The sequence below is a fragment of the Anabrus simplex genome, chromosome 2 (assembly GCF_040414725.1).
Source record: "Anabrus simplex isolate iqAnaSimp1 chromosome 2, ASM4041472v1, whole genome shotgun sequence".
Lineage (NCBI taxonomy): Eukaryota > Metazoa > Arthropoda > Insecta > Orthoptera > Tettigoniidae > Anabrus > Anabrus simplex.
Genome location: NC_090266.1, coordinates 125369007 through 125391668, shown reverse-complemented (window position 1 = coordinate 125391668; position 22662 = coordinate 125369007). Strand labels below are relative to the sequence as shown.

The 22662-nt window shown below is 39.1% G+C and overlaps 1 protein-coding gene across 2 annotated transcripts in view; it reads right to left on the bottom strand.

Moving 5' to 3' along the window:
- pyd (polychaetoid) overlaps positions 1-22662 on the bottom strand; it is a 707172-nt gene that overhangs the window by 109196 nt on the left and 575314 nt on the right. For both annotated transcript variants that reach the window (XM_067140350.2, XM_067140351.2), the window contains exon 13: positions 11942-12116. In XM_067140350.2, coding sequence (XP_066996451.2) covers positions 11942-12116 — 175 coding nt within the window. The remainder of the gene's footprint in view (positions 1-11941; positions 12117-22662) is intronic.

Genomic DNA, 22662 nt, shown 5'->3' with positions numbered 1-22662 from the left:
TGCTCCTCCATTCCCTTACCCCCATCAACAGCGTGTGGCAACCATCCAAATCTTGACCATGCCCAATGTTGCTTAACTTCGGAGATCTCACGGATCCGGTGTTTCAACACGGCTACGGCCGTTGACTTTAAATACTGTAAAACTGTTTATTTAAACAATAAATCTTCATTATTGTCAGAATAATTGCATCAATTGCGTTGGAGTTTAAGTGTTTAGCTTAACTATCACATAATATCGTGCACAAGCGGTCTCTAGAGTAGTGCAGAATCATATGCAAGCACTCGATTCTGCCATGACGTCACAAATCTGTACGGCACTCCACTGCAACAGAGTGGTAAGCCCGAGTGTTACATGATTATGTCCGTTATATCTTGTTCGTGATAATAACACTAAAATAGTTTCAATTTTATAGTTAATGTTTACATGTCTGATATTATTTTTAATGCCCTGAGGGGAATAAATTAAAATTTTATCATATACATTTTTTACGTAGTATTCCCTGCCTTGCTACTAATTCCTGCCACAAGGCTGATAAACATTTCTGGAGTGAACACTGCAATGCACAGTGTTATGAAGACACATAGCAGAAAGTGAAGCACGCCATGAAGTCAAATCACCTGGCCATGGTATCAAACAACATTATCCTTCTTCATGCAATGCCTGCTGCCTGCTGCCTGCCCCCCCCCCCAAAGCTCTGTGAGGAATATGCTTCAAATGGCTTTTCATATCTTTGGAGAGCTGAAGATCATGGACACTGGTATCGGATGATGACTTGTGTGACTGGGTAGAGATGTGATCCCATTAACAGCCAGCAGCTCATTCAAGAAATGGATTGCCTGTCCCATCGCCCAATGGGTTATGTGCCTTAACAGTTCTGGTGATACATTTTGGCAGATGACCCAGTTTCATTTGAATGCCCCTTCTATTTGCTGAATCTTCAAGTAAATACATGGCAAAAATTTGTAAAGCAAATTATATAGCACATTCCATTTATATGATACAGGTAACTAAATTGAAAAACATGTAAAGCAAAATAATGCATTCCTGTTTTATAATTCAACTAATTGGACTGAAAAATTGGATTAGCTTCAGTTTCCCAATTGCTGTTTTCATTGGGTAACAATCTTTTAACACCTCTGTATTATAAAAATATTTAAAGGTAAAAGTAATCTCATTCATCATCAGTAAATAGTATTGGAATGTAGAATGTATCTTGTTTAGATGTCTGGATATAAGAACTTGAGGAAGTCAAATTGGTCGGGTACCTACAAACAACAATAATACAGTAAGTAATGAAATTCAAAAGAAATTGTATAAAATACAGTCTGTAAAAGTGTTTGCATTACGTATTCATCCGATCGCAAAATAAACTTGCATTGTGCTAGTGAATGTACTTTTCAGCGCTTCTCAGTTACCGATGTATTTATTTTCAAACCTACATCCTCCAAGCCAGTGTCATCTCGCTTCCCCCCCCCCCCCCCCTACTCCTTTCTGATAAAGCTGGACTGATTCTAATATCCTTTGAACTTCACCTTTAATGCACAAAGACTTATTTAAACACCTAGCCAATTGGCACGTGTAGATAGTAGTTGAGCACGGGAAGATTAGTGACCAAAAATGGCATCATTGTAACTTACTAACTGATGGGAATGTTACCATTTGCATTTCAATGCCATGAGTAACTGTCACGGTTTGAATTTACCTTGTGATTTCTGTATGCCTAAATCCTAAGGATCAGTCACCTTATGCTCCTTACTGAGATGCCTAAAGGAGAAAATCAATGCAGAGACCCAATTAAACTATATACAGTAGAAGTCCGCTATAGCGAGTACGGTATATAACGAGAACCCCGTTATACCGACAATGTTTTGCTGTCCCTTCAAAATTCCTATATTAAACTGTGTATTATCCTTCAGTTACAGCGAGAGCCCTGTCACTGACGCATCCGTTATTACAAGCAATTAAGCGCGCACAATTTTTTCCGTTACCGATATTTATGCACCCCAGCGATTATGTTGCATGCAATCGATTATCTTCAGTATCGTTTTCTCGCTATGTCCACTAGCGAGTTCTCTCGTCGACATTCAAAGGCGATGTTGGAGTCAATTAGTAATACCCGTCGACTGCTGTTCCGTAAAGAAAATTCGAAATGAAAGGGGATACGTTTTCGTAATAAATGCGTAAATAACATGGCCGATAGCGGTTGTTAACTTGTTAAAAATAACGGCTGAAGTAAATGATCTCTTAATTTTAATGTTATATACGGAAATTAAGTAAGAATGTGATACACCTCAAGATATGGCAGAGGTCATCACTGATTTCAGAGAGTAGTTCATATTTTCTCGCGTCTAGTTAAATTTTGGAAAGGCTATTCACATGTAAATTTTTAGTGAGGATAACTCATTTCTCTACATGCGTTTCAATAGGCTATGTTTTCATGACACATATAGGCTACTGTTAGGTTAGGTGACGCCATTGGAAGAAGAAAACTCTGGAGTGATACCGTATTTCTCCAAATCCAAGGTTACTTTTTTCCTCAGAATCTCATGGGAAAAATTAAGGGTTGTCTTGCATTCGCGGCCTAATACCACTGGCAACTACTGCGGTAACCACACTGCTTCTTTTCACCTCTGCACGCTCTCGTGCACACAAAATTCGTAGACAATGAACGACTGCCTCTTTATTATACATCGCTAGCCGTGACAACTGGTTGGTTGTACACTGCCTGTGTGTAACGTCACTGGATCTCGGGAAAGAGTGAAGAGGGAATGGCATTCTATTAGCCTCTACAACAACGTTTCTGAAATCTGCAGAATAGCATCAAAACATGCGAGCCTTCGAATTCTTAGAAAGGCCACGGCTACTCAGTGGCAGAGTTATAACACATCTACTGTACCTGACTCTTAGTAAACTTAAGTTTTATACACAGCAGGAATATTTTCGTGATGGACAGTCGTAAAGATACGTGGAATAGGTATTGCCGGAAAATTTTCAACGGGTTCTCGTCGAATGCCAATTTTAAGTTAATGGTTATTACAGGGGCGGTCGTACCGTATGTGCTGAGGGGCTGCAGCACATTGTATATTTCAAAATAAATTACTTTAATAAGGTTATCTAGTACAATCAAATACAGTGCATTGAAAAAGACGTTATTCAAAGAACAGGATATCATTCAACTCCCCTCACAATCAGGTAAGTTGTCATGCGCCCCACTTCGGAGGCTGTGCGTATACAGCTCAGCGAGAATTTGTTAAGGTTTTTGGCCAGAAAGCAGGAACTCTGCCTATTGTGCATGCGTGCCCAACTCTTCTGATATGCTGTGGAAAGAACAGCTAAGACCTCACTTGCTAGTGATTCTGCGTTTGACCACAGAGAGGCAGCACTGATCAGTGATCACACTTGCATTTCGACCGCAATGAGAGCGTGGCAGGTGGGACCCTCTGGATTCAGTGGTAGCATTAAGAGGGAATCGCTCAAAACAAACGGGAAAACAAAATACTGTAGAGGAAGGCATCAGCTGTTCCCGCCAGATCTTTCAATACTCCCAACTTGCCTATTCCGTAGCCACATTTGTAAATCGATGAACGATAAAAATTGTACTTTTTATGTTGTCAAAATAAGGACACGATGTTTTTATTTTCTTTAATTACAAAATGCCTAGTTCATAAATGTCACTATAGCAACGTAACATGTATACTGCATTACTGCGTTGCTGGTTTTATTTCAATGCTTTTGGTAACATTGAGAAGTTCTGTTTTTGCGCGCCCACACAAAGTGTTTCTAAGTTCTTGAATGTTTTGTCATTGCAGGTGTTATTGTGTGCTTAATTACTTTTGTATGAGGAACGTGTATGTGTTGAGGTTATTTGAGTGTTAGTTCAGAATGGACAACTCAGTGGAGAGCCTCTTGAAAAGAGGATTTTCAACCAGAACTCTGGAAGAAAAAATTAAGGTAAAGAAGTTAGGCACACCTACCCCAGATTTAGATATTGCTCAGAAAGGTATATCTAATAAAACACCATACACTATAAAATTTAATAGAAAAGTGTATAAAAATGATTGGGTGTGCGGATGCGAGATTAGAAATGCCCTTTTCTGTTTTCCGTGTTTATGTTTTGTGTTTTGGCAATAGTGATTCTTGGGGAACAGTGGGTGTTAAAGATCTTGGACATCTAAACGCTTTAATTAAGAAGCATAATGACAGTGAGAAACACATTAACACATTAATAATTCTTTAAACTTAAGTGCTTTAAGAACGGTTAATATAGCAACATTTTTAAGCCGTGCATATCACGAAGAAAAGAACAGCACAATAGGCAAGTGGAAAGAACAGGTATGTGCTATCAAGAATTGTAGACTGCATTAAGTTTTGTGGTGCGTTTGAATTAGCTTTAAGGTGACACGACGAATGTGATAGTTCCAACAATCCTGGTGTTTTCTTGGGCCTAGTAGATTTATTTTCTAGCATAGACAGTGCAGTAAAGGAGCACATTGAATCTAACAGAGTTTTTAAAGGGACCTCAAAAACCATCCAGAACGAGCTGTTGGACTGCATGCTTGAGACCTGCAGAGAAGTGATAGCAGAAGAAATACAGCAAGCTGATTATGTTAGTGTAATGGCAGATGAAACTACTGATACTTCAGAGCAGACGCAGTTAGTGTTGGTATTTTGGTATGAAAAAGATGGTATTCCATACGAACGATTTTGGGGCTTCTTTAAACCAGAAGGTCAGGATGAGGATGCTCTTGCATCATGCATTTTAAGTGAAATGAACATGTTTAAAAGTACACCCCACAAAGTTATTGCGCAGACATACGACGAGGCATCAGTAATGAGTGGTGATAAAGGTGGAGTGCAAGCAAAGATAAAAACATATCATCCCAACGCACATTACATCCACTGCTATGCACACCAGCAGAATCTGACAATGGAACATGCTGCTTCGCAGAATCAGTCGGCTAGGGTGTTCTTCGCCCACCTTTCAGTGGTCCCTGTTTTCTTTTGAAGGTCGCCGCAACGGATGTCTGCTTTAGAAGCAGTGGCAGCTCGAAGAATTCCAACAGGACCAGCGACTAGATGGAATTTCAGGTCGCGCACCATAAATGTGGTGTACGTACAAAGCGATTCCATAAAAGAGTGTTTATTAATGTTGGAGAAAACCCCATCCTATAAAACCTGCCTTGAAGCAAACGGGCTTCGTCGCAGCTTAGAAGACGAGGAGTTCATCTTTTGGCTATCATTTTTTCATAAACTGATGCCACATGTGGACATTATGTACAACCAGTTGCAGTCAAAAACAGCTGATGCTGTAAAAATAAAATATGCTGTGTCACACTTCATTCAGGTGATAAACAAAATAAGAGAATCGGTAGAAAACATTGCCAGTACTTCTGAAGGAACGTGTGCTTCAGAAAACAAGCGCAGAAAACTATCATGTCGGCATACTGATGCCAAGGAAGTGTGCGATAGAATAACACGTGAGGCCCATGATTGCTTCCAAACCTTGGATCACCTGGAAGCAGCAAAACTGTTAGAGTCCACCAACTTTGAATGGTTTTCTAAAACGTTTCCGGATAAAGAACTTGATGTGACTCTCCAGGCCTATAGCACGGTGGAAAATAAAAGGCTCAGAACAGAGCTGTCAGTTCTGTATTGTAGGCCAGATTTTAAGAATATTGGTAGGGAAGTTCCACTTCAGCAGTTCATAATTTCTAGTAATCTGCAAGGTACATTCTGCCAAATAACTAAGATTCTGAAGATATTAGTAACAACACCCACGACTACTTCAGAGCCTGAGAGATGTTTCTCATCACTGAAGAGGATCAAGACCTTCCTGCGGAACACCATGTTACAAGAAAGACTAAGTGCCCTCGCAATGCTTTCCATTGAGAAGAAGATGGTCTCTAGCACGGACGGGTTCAACGCCAGGGTGATCGACAAATTCTGTAGCAAGAAGGAGCGATGTATGGACTTCATTTATCGTCACTGAGCGAGTTTTTCTATGTTTCTAAATATTTTTATTTTGGACGGGGAGGGGGGGGGGGGTTGGAAATGGGTTACAGCACACAACTGATTTTATGCACCAGCTGCCAGTGGGTTACTAAACACATGGAAATGTAGAATAATTGTGCAGCCGCAAGAAAATATGGCATAGGCCTAACTAAAGCCAATATTTAGCATCAGCGTGAAGACAAAGATAGCTAAGAAAGTGTACTGTAAAAAAAAAAAAAATGCATTCAGTGGTCCGCAACAAGGACGCTTTAAAGAAGTCAAAATGAAATTGTGAGGTATGTGCACGAAAAACGCAAGGGCGGAATGGCCATACCGTGGCGCAATAAACTCGCTCGTTGACCTTTAATGTCTGCGATTAGGCCTATACATCGCTAGCCACTGAAGTTAGCCGAACCTGGCACGCGAGACATGCATATAGCGGTAGCCGGTTATATCTGACACTGAGTAAAAGTACCGTAACAGTTTTATAGACGGCAAGAATATTTTCCTGGCGGATCGCTGTATTGTAGAAACACATGGAATAGGTATTGCCGGCAAATTTTTGAATGGGTTCTCTTCGGTATTATGATACCAATTTTAAGTTAATGGCCATTAAACCCGCGGATATAAAGAATAATTGTGGAGCCGCAAAAATGCGGCATAACAAAAGCCAATGTTCGGCGTCTAAAAATAGTCTAAAAGTGTGTACTGTACAGTATAGGCATTCATATGATTTTACAAAGCACATTTTGAACTTGATTCAAATTGTTTGAAGGGAAAAGTGTGGATCATCTTGGATTCTGAGAAATACGGTACTGTAATTTTTTCAGAATGAAATTCAACATACACTTTCACGTAGTATCGGATTTAGAAAAATAACAAGCAAGTAAGCCGTAATGTGGATATCATCCGCGGAAATGCAAGTTTTGAACAAACTGATTGCCATATCATACCGATTTTAATGCATATGGGGGGTTTTCTGAACTTTTATACAACAATCAGATATAAAGACAATCCGCTATAGCGAGTAAATTTTCCGATATTGTGAATTCTCGCTATAATGGACTTCTACTGTAACTCGTTTTTAGAAAAAAGTGGAAATGTCCAGGTTTGAATGCCTCATGCTTTTCCCCAAGGATGCAACAATTTTTCTAGCTGAAAAATTTAACGATTTAATTGACAAACAAGACATCCTGAAAGGCCATCAACAACAATCTTAAGCAACGGACGTGCAGATACACTAACAGGTTAAAAAACGTGACTCGAAAATCTCTCGTTATGCTTCTTTTTCTTTTTTTCCTTTCTTGCAATTTGCTTCATGTCGCACAGACATAGATAGATCATATGGCGATGATGGGATGGTAAAGGGCTAGGAGTAGTACGGATGTATCCATCGCCTTAAGTAAGGTACGGCCCCAACATTTGCGTGGTGTGAAAATGGGAAACCACAGAAAACCCATCTCCATTCAGGGCTGCCAACAGCAGGATTTGAACACACCATCTCCCGAACGCAAGCTGACAGCTACATTACCCAAAACCACATGGCCACACACTCAGTCTTCTTCTTCTTCTTCTTCTTCTTCTTCTTCTTCTTCTTCTTCTTCTTCTTCTTCTTCTTCTTCTTCCTCTTCACCCTTGTCTAGGGAGCTCCTCGGTCGGGCACTGGATCTCTGACCTCCATTTCGCCCTCTCCTCATCCTGATCTATTTTGACGCTTCGAACAGGCTATTATTATAGTGGGCTTGCCACACCCCTAGGCATTTTATACCTAACTGCTGGGTTTGAATGAGGCCGCCACTAACCTGGAGAACAGATGCCTTTTGCATCCACTCTTAACGTGGAGAAGAGATGCTGCATGCAAGATTTCCATGGCATTATCTCCACTGGCGTCCAGCACCCACCTAAAGGAGCTCCTCCACACAAAGACACTGGTCACTTTTTGAGAGTCCGGTTGTCTACCACCACACAACACTTGGTATTGAGTCATTGGCTGAACGGTCTACTCCATCCCGTATCAAGTAACCCTGGCCAGGCAGATTTGTTCTTCATTGTCCTATTTATTTTCTTTTTACTCCGTGTGATAGGCTCAAAAGTGAAGAGTAAAGACAATTTATATCAGCTCATAAGTGGAGATTATGAAATGAAAACATTGTGAATTATCTTTCTAGATTTTTATCTTGGAGCAAGGTAAGATTTCAGGTTTAACTGTATTCACAAAAAAATAATTCACCACTTAGCGTGACCACCACAGGTTCTCTTTTATAAACCCAGACCATCCAGCGGCGTTTCTACTCTCCTAGATCTAAGCAGCTGTATAGCAGGCGCGCGCATAGTTCTTGACTTTGTAAGGACTGTGCACATGTTCAACCCAGCATCAATCTCAGCTGTTAACATGGTGAGACAATTATCATTGCAACAACGTATTTTCATATGTAAAAGTTATTTTATGTACGAGTCAGCTCAACGGATATGCAATGAATTTGTTCAGCAATTTTCTTCACGAGGACAGATTCACATAATTGTAAATAAATTTGAAACTACTGGCTCAGTGCTCAATAAAAAACATGCGTGCTCACGAACAGTTTTAACATAGGAAATGCCACATGGCGTTGGTGTGAATCTTAAATGGTCACCGAATAAATCACTCACAAAGTTACCACAACAAGTAGAGGTTTCGGTTTCTTCTGAACACAGAGCTACAAAACTGTTACACATCAAACCGTACAGGTTTACACGGGCCCATTGTTTAAGACCTGCCGATTCAGCCACAAGAGTGAGATATTGCGGTATCTTGTATCATTGAATGTGGTTTATTCGACCCGCAGCTTGTGTTCTTTTCGGATGAGGCCTGGTTTTATCTTAATAGTTCTGTGAACAGTCAGTCATAACTCTCACTAATGGTGTGCAGAAAATCCTAATGGTGTTTATTAAGTCCCTCAATGTGAAGGATGACAATTCCAGCATTTTTTATAAGATAAGATTACATATAAGATTGTATACAAGCTTAAAGTAGGGCGGCTGCGCCCAAAATGTTGGGCTGAGGCAGCTGCTGTAGTGCAGAGGACAAACACCATGCGCTTAGTCTCGGTTTATAAGAGAGACCCTGTATGTTCATGCAATAATATATTAAACTCTTCAGTTTCCATTTTCAGTCTTGATTTATACACTCACTCACCACCTAAGCAGATGTTCTCCACTACTTCAGCACCTTTGTCTCCGACTTTCATTGGCATTTTCCTTTATCTTTTGTCTTTTCATTACCATTGTAATTGTTTTTTCTTCACAATGATTCTTATTCTTAATTTCCTGAATGTTTGAGCAAGGTACGGTGTGTATTGAGATATGTTAGCATGATGTAAATATCTTTCTTCTTTTTCTTAATTCTTTGACATGTTGTTCGTTGTTTTGTAAGATGCTATTAATGAGTGGGTGGTTGTAACGGTTAGCAAATGTTAGCAATTTTCATGACAGAAAAACTGGCGAAAGTCTTATATGGAAGAATCAGCGTCAAATCTTGTACAGCTCATCTCATGCTTCGGTCTTCATAATAAGATATTTTTCTTACTCTTCTTTATAAATTTACCAAACATACAATTTGTCAATAAAGGTGCATAGTTCTATCATGTTGGGAAAATGACAAGCAGTGTTTAGAGCAATTTGTACTGAAAATTTCCATTTGAACCTGTTCTAAAGTTATAGAAATTCACTGTCTCATTGGAAAAGTGTAGATAAACCTTCTAAATTAACCAGCAAAGAAATCTCTATGGCAGTGTATTTCTTTGTTTTGGTCATGCAAACACCATGTTGATCACATCTAATTATGTATGTCCTTATATGAAAGAACATATACTTGTATTGCACGGAATACTGTAGTTATGAACGCATAATGTACAGCCCTACAGGCTTGTGCCATCTGATAACGTCCTGGGCTAGTGCTCCTAACAGCTGTTTCTCATGCATGCAGAGCCGTCAGTCAGCTTGTGAACTTGACATGCCTGTTCTGATATCAGTGACAAGAGGGTAGATTCTTTATATCACAAGGCATTGGGAATGATGTCATTTGTTCTCTGCCAAACCCTACAGTGGCTGCATTTACTGCAGAAATAACAGACAGAAACTACAGATCAGCTGACTGAAGCATCTTTAAAACACAGAACTAATGTCAACAAATTATCATATATAGGGTGTCTCTTATAAACCCACACCGTCCACCTAAGCAGCTGTACGGGAGGCACACGCATAGTTCTTGACCTTGTAAGGAGCGTGCACGTGTTCGACCTAGCATCAATAGCCAATCTGAATCTCAGCTGTGAACATGGTGAGACAGTTTTCACTGCAACACCGTATTTCCGTACTTAAAAGTTATTTTAAGTACGAGTCCGCTCGACGGGTACGTGATGCATTTGCTCAGCAATTTTCTGATGAAGCGTCACCTCCACGATAACAGATTCATGTAATTGTAAATAAATTTGAAACTACTGGCTCAGTGCTCAATAAAAAACATGCGTGCTCACAAACACTTTTAACAGAGGAAACGCTAGATGGCGTTGGTGTGAATCTTGAACAGTCACCAAACAAATCACTCACAAAATTAGCACACCAAGCAGAGCTACAAAGCTGTACACATCAAACCGTACAGGTTTACACGAGCCCATTGTTTAAAACCTACTGATCCAGCCACAAGAAAGATATTGTGAGTGGTATCTTGCATCACTGAATGATTGTTTATTCGACCCATAGCTTGTGTTCTTTTTGGATGAGGCCTGGTTTCATCTTAATGGTTGTGTGAACAGTCAGTCGTAACTCTCACTATCGGTGTGCAGAAAATCCTAATGGTGTTTATGAAGTCCCTCATTGTGAAGGATGACACTTTTATAAGGTGAGATTTCCTATAAGATTTTATACACACTTAAAGCAGGGCGGCCCCATGTAACGTAAATTGGGCTGAGGTAGCTGCTGTAGCGCAGAGTACGCACGCTGTGCACTCGGTCTGGGTTTATAAGAGAGACCCTGTATACGCCTCTTACTTCCAGTGAGGAAGTACAGGGTATACAGGTGTAGGAAAAATACCATCCAATATTACTAATAGGCAGCGATAAACCGAATTGGGAGAATTAAGATGAGGGTAAGAACCAACCCTCTTAACTCGCAATTTTCATCGAGATTCAAGTGGAACAAGAAATGACATGTCATTCTAGACAAGGACTGCAGCCCCAAATGCCTCAAAAGGAACCCTCATGACATTTGAAATCAGAGTTATGTTCTGAAACCCACTTTCCCAGTGTCTGGTTGTTATGAAATGTCAAGATCCGTAAAAAGCTGGATGTCGAAATTTTGCATAAATACAACACTCGCTTCATTCACAATGAACTCCAATAATAAAAATCAAACCGAGATGAAGCAGACTCCTATTTGATAAATTATGGTTCCACAATTACATTGCCTTAGTCCCCCCCCCAGTTTACTCCAGATGGAAATTATGAGTTACAGGATCATTTTAATTGTCCTGATCCCTTTTGCCACTGCCAGTGGATATTGGATGTTATTTTCCCTAAATCTTGTATTAAAAAGGTCCTACTGACAACATCCACCTGCACTGTCTGCCAGGTCTCCTCCATATAGTCTGCATTACTAGTGTACATACTGAAATCTCATTTCTTAATATTAACAATGTAATCATTTCAACACAAAGCAACAGTTCATAAAAGTGAGTGATAGTGAGATGGAAGTCTGGCAAAAGGAATAAGGTGGTTCAGCAGGATTCAGAAACCTAGCATCCTCCTATCCAGAAAAGAGGAAAATAAAGGGTAGGTGACTAGCAAAAAGAGAAGGGTTATAAAAAAAAAGCATCATCAATCTACATAACCTCTCCATATTCCTGTCCATGCAAGCTATTTCTGTAACAAGAAGTTCATTTCATGTTACTAGACGAGCATTCCAAGCCACATACCTTGCTCTCACTCATCCACACTGGTGCGCTCTGCTGCTTATCGATGAGTTCACGCACTTTGCGATACCAAGACTCGGGACTGGTAAGTGTGATGCTGCAGCTAAATGTGTGTCCCCACACTTTCTCCAGCTTTTGGCACTGCTCAAAGAGTTTTTTACTGCTCTTATGTGCTGCCCTGAATTCAAGAAAAAGAATAAAGTCCAGATGAATATTTAAAATATTAGCTTGTGCATTATACAAACTGTGTAATAAATTTACTATCATAGCATATGACACAAAAATGCATATGAGGACCAAGGATGGAAAAGGTTGAAAGTGCTACAAACATATTTTTGAGTAAACGCCAATAATAGAGTTCCCGAGCACAATGGCACTTTCACCCTTCTCTACCAAAGGAGAGCAGGAATTAACGATTACCTAAGGCCCTTGAAGTGCAAGTACAGTATACTACATTCAACACATTTTATATAATTACATAACAATATTTAGCTTCTATAAATTTCATATCTTTAATTAAGTGGCTCAGAAATTAGAAAATACATGAGTGATAGCACACTGACACAATGGACAGCACAGAAGAATTTGCAGCGCGAGATGCTGGCACATTCACCCCTTCCAACCAAACTCAGCTGGGCACATTGGACTGTGGCTCTACCTGCTGAACTTCCTACCAACTAAACTAATGACATCAGGCACTTGCACAAGTTACCACCATATGCAGCATGGCTAATACATCCCCTCATTACCAAAAATCACATTTTTCATATTTTGGCACTTTCACCCCTTTCCATCTTTGGTCCTCAAATGTGCCTTATGTTGTGGTACAGATTACAACTGATCCTGCTGCTGCCATGATCAGGAGTTAATATAGAAGCTTCCTATCCAGTTCGATAGGGATCTGGCTCTCCCATACAGGATTCAAAACCTGTGTGTGTTGTACTATTTCATCCAACTAATCATACAGTGATGCAGGACAAACCAATAGTCATACTTATAATAACAAAATAAAAAATAAAAACAGAAATATATGGAACACCCAAGAAGTAAATAATATACATGTTAATTTCCAAGAGCTCATGAAAAAGAAAGAGTGGTTACAAATTTCAATAACTCTTTCTTAAATTTTTAAATTGGTTTTTGTACAACTTAACATAGTCTGGCAATTTATTAGACAAATGAACTCTAGCATAACTCGGAACACAATTCATAAAAATTGCTTCTGTGTGGTTTTTATGTGCAGATACAGTTTATTTCTGGTATTGCATCTATGTAGGTAGGTCAAGGTAAATAAATGCAGGATCGCCTGCCTGCTGTAGGGAGCAGGGTTAAAAGGAACAATGCATCATCTTCCTTGTTCAGCAATGGACAAATTATTCCATGGCTCAGAGCTTTCACAAGTCAAGAGGGGTCAAAATGTTGGTATATGGGAAACACACATGCTTCCAGAATGAACCCCACATGCAATACCATGCAAAATGGAGACTATCTGGAGAAAGAAACTTGGCAACAGATGGTGAGCAAGCCCCATAATAATGTCCACCCCTGAATCGTTGGTCTGATTAAGGAAAATCCTTTCTATAGTCAGCAGCATGATCAGGGAATTTGAACTTTCTTACCTTGAAAATATTGTTTATCTTTACAAAAATTTATGTTATAGGGAATGGTATCTTGTTTCAGTAAGAATGCATTGTCTTAGTTCTTTTATGGTGGTTTAAAAACCACCGTTTATTATCCGATTATGTTATTTGAGCAAACATTTAAAATTCAATTTTCTCTGCTTGAAAAATATTGAAGTTATGATGTTTCTTAGATAAGACTGAAATGTATTTTACCGTAAAGATGCTATGTCTTTAATTTCTTTACATTTGAAAGGCTGAAGTTCCTAAATTGTTTTACTTTCATACAGCTTATACACTATAAAAGTCACCTAAACCTACAAGAACTATTAGAGGTAATTTTTTCAGACATTTACTTGGTGTTGTTTCAAATGAATTGTTACATGTGGTGCCTTTAAATGTTTGACTAATCTCCAAAATCTGAACCTCTAAATAACCTTCCTGCCCCTGACACTGAAGCATCAGCATATGACATTTCAACGCATCTATTTACCGTTTGAGCCCACTCGTTGGGAACGACAAGCAGAACTCTTGCTTTGTTTACGTTGACGTAGCGCAGCTGATGATGTCTGTACATCAGAGTTTATGGTAAAATTGATACAATTCTCTCCCATGTATACAATTATTTTAACATCAACTGTAATGATTTTAGCTTCAATCCTATCTAAAAAACCATTAATGATCGAGAAAAAAGATTACCTTTTGAGTGTGGATTTGATCCTAAAAGTTCAGCACGACTCCCCTTCTCTTTACGATTATTTTAAATTGCTGTAATCTTTCTCATCTTTGATGTATAGATTGCTCTACTTCTTCCAGTTATTTTTATTATAGGCTGATCAAATATCATATCGTGGTCAACTATTAGTACATTCTTTTTATTTATTTTACTATTAGGATTATATCATGAATGAAATCAAGGTGCCCTAGAATGAGCATATTAGGGTTGTACAGTAGTTAATCATAACATTTGATTTGCACTCAAAAAGTATTGATTTTTTTTCAATCTACCTTAAATAAGAAGCGATAAATTGCAATCAGTTTCGATCTGATCTTAGACGATTACAAACTTATTTAACTTTTACCTTTTAATTGAAACCAAAGTAGAGGTATATTACTGTTAATAATATTATTTAAATTCATTTCTAATTAAAGAAATGTGCTGATCAAATTAAAGCTCCTAACTTTTTATTTTAATGGTTTAGTTCCATTAACATTTCTCAATTTATATAGTTTAAATAAAACAATATATTTTCATTGTATATTGTTAAAATATATTTTGCAGTTTGTCCTGCTGACAATGGCCATTCGTCTAAATATTTTCTTCCGTAACTTAAAGATGACTTCTCTATTTCTTGAACTTCCCCAATAAATAAATACCCCATGCTAGCAGAGGATGGACATATGCAAAATTCATGAACTGACAAGCCTCAAGATTAAAATTATTTTTTTAAAGAAATAATCATGAAAGAAATTCTACTAAATTTTTCTCCCTATAAACTATGTGAGATTTTCCCACGTTAATGATTCATCTATTCACAGGCCAGGCAACTTTGTTGATCATGAATACTCAATTATGGTCAAAACTGAATATAATTCTATATTGCATTTTAATTCCTCTTATGCCTAAAAGAGGGGGAGTGATTCTTCTTCAATATTTCCTCTCGGACAGATGCAGCTGAGTCCTGGAAAATGTTATCATGCCGTCCCCATTTTACCCTATCCTTATATTGCTCCTCATTCCTCACTGCATACAAAAACAACAACACAACACATGGCCATATTGTCTCTCAACCATCACGAATATCAGCAAAGCTCCTGACCAGAGGGGACTAGGAATAAAATAGCACCAGGTCTGCAGGTATTCTTTAATATACTCGAAGCCAACGGCAACATGGAAGTTGTCATTTCAGCACTCTCAAATGCCACCAACCTCAGCTGGGAGTCTTGGAAACAGAAAGATGATGACTGACTGCATCACTGAGATTGAAGAAACAGATAGAGAACAGCCACTTGTTAGGTATATATTAAAACTTACCTTTTGCAGTTTTTTTGCTTGTGTTTATCTGATTTTTTCCCTAATCTTGTCTGTCTGCTATGTGATCAACCCAGAGGCTGGTTGGATCCTCAAATAGCACCACCAAAGGTTATGCGGTTATATGGAAACCCCAAAAACCAAGGGCAGCACCAAAATGAGGCGTACTAGGCAAGATGAGGAGTGAGGTAGTTTGCCATTGCTTTCCTCACTGGGTCATAAAGTACTATTGCAGCACGACTGACCCAATGAGCAACACCTTTCATAACACTCAGATGCACTAGCCGTGCTCTGAATGTCTTTACTCAGCACTACCCAAACCCCAGCAACTTCCATATTGCCACAGCCATGGATGTTGACTGGGACTTCAGTGGAAGCTACACTTTACTCTGGCCTGTGCCACGAGATGGATGCAAAAGTACTGTATCCATCAAGAAATGACAGCAGGCAGTTTCCTAATCTTAAACTTCCCATTTAAATGAATTGAGTTGCCTGTTGTCCTAATGAAACAGTGATGCAGACACAAGCTTAACAGGGGGTGATAGCAATAGGACTGTAGAAGTGAAAGCTCATTCACAAAGACATCAATGTGTAAAAATGCCAAACTTATCCTAGACTTCTGATATTTAAATGCTGAAAACATTTCTTAGCTGACAATACTACAGATCCCCGTACTATGAAAAATGTAAAATTAAACAATTTCCTCAATAGTGATGAAAGCTGAAGGGCTAAACGACCGAGGGACCCAGAAGGTTTCAAATTGTGAGTCACCGGGCGAGTTGGCCATGCACGTAGAGGCGTGTGGCTGTGAGCTTGCATCCGGGAGATAGTAGGTTGGAATCCCACTATCGGCAACCCTGAAAATGGTTTTCCGTGGTTTCCCATTTTCACACCAGGCAAATGCTGGGGCTGTACCTTAATTAAGGCCACGGCCGCTTCCTTCCAACTCCTAGGCCTTTCCCATCCCATCGTCGCCATAAGACCTATCTGTGCCAGTGCGACGTAAAGCCCCTAGCAAAAAAAAAAAAAAAAAAAATTGTGAGTCTTGGATAGCTCAAAAAATTAATTGAATAATTACTTCCAGCCTAAATGCAGTTCCGGAAAATAAAGCATAAAACTGCGTGTTTCTTTACTCACTTTATTGTTTACTCAAATCCTAACCAAATTAACTTATTTAAATATTTTTTTCTGTAATGTGTTCCTTGGTTCAATACCCTCAGGCAGGTTTTTTTTTTTTCAAAAATGTCAACACCGAATATAGTTATAAGGGTTTAAGTGAAACTCTGCACTGACTCACATTAGCACTCATAGTAGTGCTTAAGTGAACAATGCATTGACTCACATTAGCGCTCATAGTGGTAGAAAAAGGCAAACTGCTAATCTAATCAACTGGATAATGAAGATTAAGAAAAGGATTGTAATTTTTAAGTTTAAATAAAGAATATATTCTCACACTTTATTATATTTTACTCACCTAAAATTCGTAGCTCATATCTCTATGTTGCTTTCAACATTGAGTTGCTTGCCTGAAAGGTAGAACTGTGGATTTTTCATGTTTGCCCTTGTCTTTCTTCTGTCTACCTGTCATAATGTTTATCCGTAGTGAGCATTCTTATGTTCAATGTGCATTGTCGGGTAAGAATGTGCTGACAGAATACACATCTGAACAAAAGTCCAAAATATTTGGCTGTAGCCTTTGTCAGTGAGGAACAGACTAAGAATGACAGTGACCACAGTTGAGAAGTAGATGATGCTGTGAGGTAAAGCAGAGGGGAGGGAAAGATGAGACAAGATAATAAGAAAGAAGAGCAGTTATCTTATGTTAAGGCCAGACCTGAGCACCACTTGATGTCCAATTTAGGAATCACTAAGTGAAAGAAGGTGAGAAGTTGGGGGTAAATCTTTCTAGACCTTAACTGTGAAGCAATCTTCAAATGGGGTTTGATGGTGCCAGGTGTGAATGAACAGGAAGATCCATGTTTTGGTTTTGCAGGAACTGCAGTGGCCACATATTCGTTTAGCAGAATGTTGGTAATTAAGCCTATAGAAGCAAGAAAGGCAGCCGGGATTGAAATGTAAATAAGAGGTAAACAACTGATAGAGAATCTACCCACTGGGTGACAGCACTAAATGCAATCACTGATGACTTGATAGAAAGCTGGGCAGAGTCTGCATATTTCATTCTTGTTGGCTTTCTTACCTGAATATCTCTATCTTCTGTTAACCTTCATTTGGTGGAGGATAGAATAGAATGGTTCTCTCTAATCTTAAATTTGAGATGTAAAGTAGAGGCAAAGCAGGTGGTGGTGGTGGTGAAAAGCAAGCATAAGCAGTTATCTAATGCTGAGGCCAGCTGTTTTCCTGAACCTGAATAATAATTGGTGTTAAACCCCAGAGCCTCTCAAGACTGAGAACTATATTATATTAACAGTTAAGTGCAACAGACTGTGAACTATGAGTGGAGGTGTAGTTATACCCGGATGAAAAATGAGAAATATTTTCTAACAGTCCAACAAGATCACCACTTTACTTGTTCTCAATTCAAAATTATCTTTGACCAAACCAAACACCATGGCACAAAAGCCCTGAAGGACCTTGGCCTACCAAGCGACTCCTGCTCAACCGGAAGGCCTTCAGATTACAAGGTGTTGTGTGGTCGGCATGGCAAATCCTCTCAGCCTTTGTTCCTGGCTTTCTAGACCATGGCCGCTATCTTACCATCAGATATCTCCTCAATTGTAACCGTGCAGGCTGAGTGGATTGCAAGAAATCAGCGTGCGGTTAGGAGCGCTCAGCTGTGAGCTCGCATCCGGGAGATAGCGGGTTCGAACCCCACTGTCGGCAGCCCTGAAGATGGTTTTCCGTGGTTTCCCATTTTCACACCAGGCAAATTCTGGGGATGTACTTTAATTAAGGCCACGGCCGCTTCCTTCCCATTCCCAGGCCTTTCCTCTCCCATCATCGCCATAAGACCTATCTGTGACCGAGCTCGATAGCTGCCGTCGCTTAAGTGCGGCCAGTATCCAGTATTCGGGAGATAGTAGGTTCGAACCCCACTGTCGGCAGCCCTGAAAATGGTTTTCCGTGGTTTCCCATTTTCACACCAGGCAAATGCTGGGGCTGTACCTTAATTAAGGCCACGGCCGCTTCCTTCCCACTCCTAGCCCTTCCCTGTCCCATCGTCACCATAAGACCTATCTGTGTCGGTGCGACGTAAAGCAAAAAAAGACCTATCTGTGTTGGTGCGATGTAAAGCAACTAGCGAAAAAGCAAGAAATCAGCTTCATTTCCCGTATCAAATCTTATTTACATTAAATTACTAAAAGTCAACTTCGACCTGCCTGATACTATATGTTTGCTTTAAGCAAATTAATTATTTCTAGAACATGTTTCATTCCTTAGGAACATCTTCAGCTACATAACATTGCTTAGGTGAAATTACATAGAATTATCTTCTCCTCAAAAACCATCTTAAAATAGTACCTTTGGCATGCTTAAAACAAATTTAAAAATATAAACATAACTAAAATAGGTGGGGAGGGTTGAATGGGGTGGTAAAGCCAGAAGGGAAGATGGATCTGCTTATGTTCTAACCTAATTTAAAACAATTTCCTATTCACATAAATAGATATTAAAAATTGTTAGTATATAGCTCATTTGTTCATATGTGATGTTTACATTTTTCTTAGCTGTTCATTTAAAAAAATGTGAAAAGTATTTGCTCCAAATTAGCTTATAACATAATGAGATTCATCGTCCCTTCCCATTTCACCACCCCATTCAATTCAATCCTCCCCACCTATTTTGATTTTCATCTTTTTAAATTAGTTTTGTTTTAAGCATAACAAAGGTACTATTTTAAGATTTTTTTTTTTGAGAAGAAGAAAATTCTATGTAATTTCACCTAAGCAATGTTATGTAGTTGAAGATGATCCTAAGGAATGGAACATGTTCTACAAATAATTAATTTACTTACAGCAAATATATGGTATCAAACAGGTGGAAATTTACTTTCATTGATTTAATGTATTTACGGCTGAGTGGATCTTGAACCAGCCCTCAAATCCAGGTAAAACTCCCTGACCTGGCTGGGAATCGAACCCAGGTCCTCTGAGTAAGAAGCAGGCATGCTACCCCTACATCACATGGTTGGCTAAGTTATCTTTGAAACATCACTAAAATTATTACTGCAGGCAGACAGACTACTTGGGTAGTGGGGGGGGTAAAAGTGACTGAAAATGGTGTTGAATTCTTTTAATTAGGCTACTGATGTCTCAAAACTGAAGATGTTACACACGTGAAATTTGATTTTTGGAATCTGCTTTAAAAGTAAACAAACATGTATTCTCAGAAAATCCAATGAAGGGGGTTTGGGGGGGTTAAAGGATTGAAAAAATTAATTGACTTAATTGTATGAGAATACATACATCTAATAAAAACTAAAGTTGTTACAGACGTGAAAATTGGTATTTTGATCTCCTTTAAAAACAAAGAAAAGCGCATTTTGGGGAGGAAACCATCTTGGGAGGGCGGGAGTGAAAAGGAGTTGAATTCCTTTCATGAGGACACATAAATCAAAAACTGAAGAGGTTAGAGTGGTGATAATTGGTATTTAGAAGATCCTTTACTATTAAAGGAACAAGTATTTTTTGCCTTAATATCACTTTGTGAGGGGGGGGGGGGAGGGAGTGTGAAAGGAAGTTAAAAAAAGTTAATTATTTTTAATGGGATACTTATATCCCATAACTGAAGGTAATAGACATGAACATTGGTGTTTGGAATCTCCTTTAAACATAAAGAAACACGCCTTCTTTTAATTTTTTGGGGGTGGGGGTAAATAAACTTAACGGCAGTGGGGTGTAAAAGGAGGTGAGACCAACTGATTTTACTGTTCATAATGTACTTATAAGGAGCCTCCGTTGCTCAGGCGGCCTCTCACAGCTGGGTTCCGTGGTTCAAATCCCGGTTACTCCATGTGACATTCGTGCTGGACAAAACGGAGGCGGGACAGGTTTTTCTCCGGATACTCCGGTTTTCCCTGTCATCATTCATTCCAGCAACACATAGTAGTAGTAGTAGTAGTAGTAGTAGTAGTAGTAATAATAATAATAATAATAATAATAATAATGTTCCGGACCGTCGTCAAATGTGCGGACCGCGCTGGAAACGGCTCCTGGACAGGTAATGACTAAGAATGCAGTCCGGCCGCGGGTTCAGTGCCGCCAAGGCACCCAATATTACACCACGCCGGATCTCCTGAAGGATTTTATCCATATTAAAAATGATTATAGGAAAAGATTGCAAAGATTTACGGACCCAACTGACCGGGAGGAATACCTGAGCCTAGCCCGGGAAGTACGAAATCGATTGCTGGAAAGGAAGTTTGAAAAATGGGAGGAAACGTGCCGTAATCTAATAGAAATCGAGTCAGATCGGGAATTTTTGTGGATTCTCGCAGAAAACAAGTCAGATCGCGAATTTCGGCGGATTATATATCTAAAACAATGAGCATTCAATTATAAATTTCAGTATAATACCGTAGCGAAGCACGGGTATCTTGCTAGTGGGTAAATATTCCTGTGAAAAATTTTCACTGAAAGTCTCTTCTAAAATAACAACACCAACATGAAACCAAAGCACAAGAGCAAAATGTTAAACAGATATAAAACGTACCTAATGCTGTGCTTTACTTAATCATAAAATCTTACAAATTTAATTGCAGTCTACACCAAATCCAGACCAACATATGGCCAGAGATAGACTTTCAAATGTTTATAATACAGTAATGTGGATAAAATAACTACTGCAATAGCCTATTTCTAGGAGAGAGCAGTACATTTCTGGAAGCAAGTTAGATGGCCATTCCAAGTACGTTTTGAATGAAACTAGGATTAACAACTATTTGAAAATCTAATTCTCACAATAAGATAAAACAGGAAGTACCATGAAGAACTCAAGAGCCTACTTCTGATCACATGCAAATCACTAAAATACCATCCAGAATAAATGTACTACAAAGTAAGTAAACAAGAGATTCTATAGTTTAAAATAACAACTTACAACAGAAATATCCAACCACCTGGAGTAAGTTTTATTCATATAATTTAAATGAGAAACTGCATGTATAAGAAATAGTTCCCTTACAATAAAGTGAACACATACTACTCCATGAATGGATTAAGGAGATAGGTGATTTTAAATTCAAACACTGGTTGTCTTCAAACTGATTTTGCTTGATTTTATTAGGGTAAGCTAACTTGACTCATGCTCTTAAATTGCTATTCAAGAATGAAAACTGTAAAAAGCAACGATTTATTGTTAAGACTGCACCACACACAGCTAAAACCAGATATAAACAAACCCACTTAAACATACATTCCACAAGGAGGTTATACAAACTTAAAAGGAGCAAAGAGAGAATGTAAAGATTGGTCACTAAGTCTTTAGAGTCGTTTTAATGTAGATAGAGCCACCACATACTCCCTCCCCAGCGATAACGAAGAAGTATTTAGCTGGAAAGCGAACAGTTAGTCCCGAATGGGTACACTTCTCTTCTGCTGCAGGAGATGGAGGATTGTTCTGTAGTTCTTGGTAGGTGGGCTGTTGTTTTTCATTTTGTGAAGGAAATTTGTCATCTAGGAGGAAAGCAGGCTTCAGTCTGTCTATTGATACAGTCTGTTCACCGTTGGGTAATTGAATCACAAAATGTTTCTCTCTTCTAGTAAGTACTTTGAAGGGTCCGTCGTAGATTGGCTGTAATGGTTTCCGAACTGCATCATGACGAACAAATACATGGGAACAAGTTAGAAGGTCAAAGGGAATGAATGTCTTTCTCACCGAGTGGTGTACTGGTTGAACTGGATGTAAGGACTTGATGTGCTCTTTGAGTTTCAAGACAAAGGAGAGTATATCTGTCATTGGTGGCGTCTCCTCCACGAAGTCTGCTGGTAACCTCACTGGTTCTCCATAAACAAGTACAGCAGGAGTAGAACCAAAGTGAAGTATGATGATAGATCGGAGACCTAGAAGAACTAGCGGAAGTTGGGGCATCCAGTTGCTGGAGAGTTGTGTAC